At 66.3% G+C, this 2,775-nt stretch overlaps 1 protein-coding gene across 1 annotated transcript in view; it reads left to right on the top strand.

Moving 5' to 3' along the window:
* Positions 1 to 2,775, top strand: part of CIC (capicua transcriptional repressor) — a 15,612-nt gene that overhangs the window by 10,335 nt on the left and 2,502 nt on the right. The window contains exons 9-14 of the mRNA XM_025195424.1: positions 34 to 805; positions 888 to 1,075; positions 1,706 to 1,854; positions 1,939 to 2,123; positions 2,198 to 2,437; positions 2,694 to 2,773. Of these exons, the coding sequence (XP_025051209.1) occupies positions 34 to 805; positions 888 to 1,075; positions 1,706 to 1,854; positions 1,939 to 2,123; positions 2,198 to 2,437; positions 2,694 to 2,773 (1,614 nt within the window). The remainder of the gene's footprint in view (positions 1 to 33; positions 806 to 887; positions 1,076 to 1,705; positions 1,855 to 1,938; positions 2,124 to 2,197; positions 2,438 to 2,693; positions 2,774 to 2,775) is intronic.

Here is a 2,775-nt window from a genome sequence, read left to right as displayed (position 1 = left end):
GGTGCCCGGCCCCTCCCACTGCCCCCAGCCAAGCGTCCCGAGGCCCGCTTTGAGCCAGCACCTGCCCCCCCGTACCGTCGACGCAGCGCAGTGCTGCCCGAGGGGGGGGCACGCTATGGGGGGAGTGCCCGGGCAGCCTCCACTGTGGTGACCAATGTTGTGCGGCCCGTGAGCAGCACCCCAGTGCCCATCGCCAGCAAGCCGCCCTGCAGCCCTGAGCCCCCCAATCCCCCGCTGGCCCTGCTGGGCCCGGGACCCCCCAAAGCGGAGGCGGCGGTGCTGGGCCGTGCGGGGCTGCTCGGCACTGACAAGAAGCCCCAAGGGTCCATGGGCAAGGCCTCTCCAGCTGCTGGCACTGTGGTCACCAGCCTGCTGGTGGGTGCAACCGGCTACGGGCAGCCTGGTGGGGCAGCAGCAGGCCCAGCTGGGGGGGCCTCAGTGGCCATGCTGCCCAGCGCAGCCCTGGCACAGCCACCTGCTGTGCAGTTCATCACACAGAGCCCAGCAGGCACGGCAGGGCCCAACGGGGCTTTGCCGCTGGGCATCCTGCAGCCACCGCGCAAGGCGGGCAGCATCACTCAAGTACAGTACATCCTGCCCACACTGCCACAGCCCCTGCAGGTGGCTGGGCCAGGCAAGGGGCCGGGGGCTGGGCCAGGCGCCCCCAGCATCCACTTCACCCTGCCGCCTGCCAACGGCAAGGTCCTGGCCGCACCTGCTGGTGCCCCCCCAGGGCTGCCCCTGCTGCAGCCCGCGCCTGGTGTGCCCAGCAGCACCGTTACTGTTGTCTCCACTGCCCCCAAAGGTAAGGGGCCCCAATCCAGGGGTGGGGATTTGGTGGTGGGGGGTGTGCTGCTCACCCCCACCCGCTGTCACTGTCTCCACAGCCCAGGCGGCGTCGCCGGTGCAAGCACCGGGCACAGGTGCCACAGCCCACCTGGTGCAGGGCAAGGTGCTAGTGCCCATGGCGGCCCCCCAGGTGACAGTGCGGCCCAGCAGCACTGCCGGCCCCCTGCCCCAGGTGGCCCCACCCTTCCCCGTTCCTGTGCAGAATGGTGCCCAGACCACCAGCAAGGTCAGTGCGCCAGCCCTGGGCACCTGCATCCTGCGCGTGTGTGTGGTGCGCGCGTGTTGCATCCTTTGTGTGTGTGTGTGTGTGTGTGCGCGCATGCGTGTGCACGCATGCGTGTGCGCATGTACCCTGGGCACCTGGGTACTGTGTGTGTATATGTGAATGTGTGTGTGCATGTGTTCCAGATGCCTTGGTGCTACACATGCACGTGTGCCATGGATGCCTGGGTTCTGGGTGCATGTGTGTGCAAGTTCTGGATGTCTGCATTCCATGTGTGTGCAAGATACCAGTCATATGTGTGTATGTCCTGGATGCCTGGGTCTTGTGTGTATGCATGCATATATGTGGGTGTGTGTTCGCGCGCATATATGTACCATACGCATTTGTGTGTGTCAGACACCAGATTCTGTGTGCACGTTCCTGGTGCCTGGGTTCTGTATGTGTGCAAGATGTCTTGGTCTTGTGTGTGTGTGTGTGTGTGTGTGTGTGTGTGTGTGTGGGATATTTGTGTCCTGCATGTGTATGCCTGGGGCTGTATCCCAGATGCTTGTGTTCCCCATGTGTCATGTCTGCCTGTCCTGGACACCTGGGTCCCGCATGCCTGCGCCTCACACCCTCCTCTCACCCCTGCAGATCATCCAGCTGACGCCAGTGCCTGTGGTGCAGCCCCCAGCTGCAGTGCCCAGCAGTGCCACACTGGTGCCCCCGCTCAGCCCTGCGGCAGCAGCAGTGGTGGGGGCGCCCAGCCAGCCTCAGAAGGTCTTGCTGCCCTCCTCCACCCGGTAGGACTGCCGGGCCTGGGAGGGCAGTCGGGCTGGGGATGCTGGGCTCAACCTCTGACCGCCCTGTCTCCCCCCCCCCAACAGGATCACCTACGTGCAGTCAGCACCCGCTCACCCCCTGCCCCTGGCTAGCTCGGCCTCACCAGCCCAGCCTAGCCCTGCGCCTGCCCCCGCCTACGTGCAGGCACCTGTGGGGGCCACCCCCATGGCGCTGGGCTTTACCGCCATCGGGCCTAACGGCCAGGCCATCGTCCAGCCCCTATTGTCCGGTAAGGCCTGGGCAGGGGGTGGGAGGGATGGTGCGGGGCAGGCAGCAGCATCTAACTGCGCGTCTCCTCTGCAGGCCAGAGCTCCCTGCTGGCACCGGGGCAGGTGGGGGCACCGGCACTGCCTGGCCCGGCACTGCCCCCAGCCTCCAGCGGGCAGGTGATCACGGCCATCTACCCCGGCCCCGCACCACCGCCTGCACCTGGGCTGGTCTACAGTGTGGCCAGCTCCACTCCCGCTGCCCCCACCGCCATCCTGCCCAAGGGGGTGGGCAGCATGGCCGCTGGGCAGGGCCCCATCGCCCCTGGGCACACTGGTATGTGGAGGAGAGGTGGGGCAATGCAAAGGAGGGATGTAGAATGGGGTGGGGCATGCAAGTGATAGTGGGGCTTTAAGGGGCAGGGCTAGGCAAATGTAAGGCACTACAGTGCTTTTGACAGCCCCGCCCACCTCATTTGCATAGTGCTGTAGTTAGACAGAGCCAAAAGCCTGGGACAGGCGTTCAGACTAGTAGGTCCAGAGCGGGCAGAGCCAGGGAGTGTGGATGGGGCTGACTGCGCCTCTCCCTGCAGGGCCCCTGGGCTTCCCACCTGCACCGACCCGGCCCCCGCGGCCCCTGCCGAAGCCCCCCCAGAAGGTGAAGGCCGCCATCGC

Source organism: Alligator sinensis, unplaced genomic scaffold (genome assembly GCF_000455745.1).
Source record: "Alligator sinensis unplaced genomic scaffold, ASM45574v1 scaffold1575_2, whole genome shotgun sequence".
In the NCBI taxonomy this organism is placed as follows: domain Eukaryota; kingdom Metazoa; phylum Chordata; order Crocodylia; family Alligatoridae; genus Alligator; species Alligator sinensis.
Note: the sequence above shows the minus strand (reverse complement) of the source record. Positions and strands in the feature narration are given on the sequence as shown.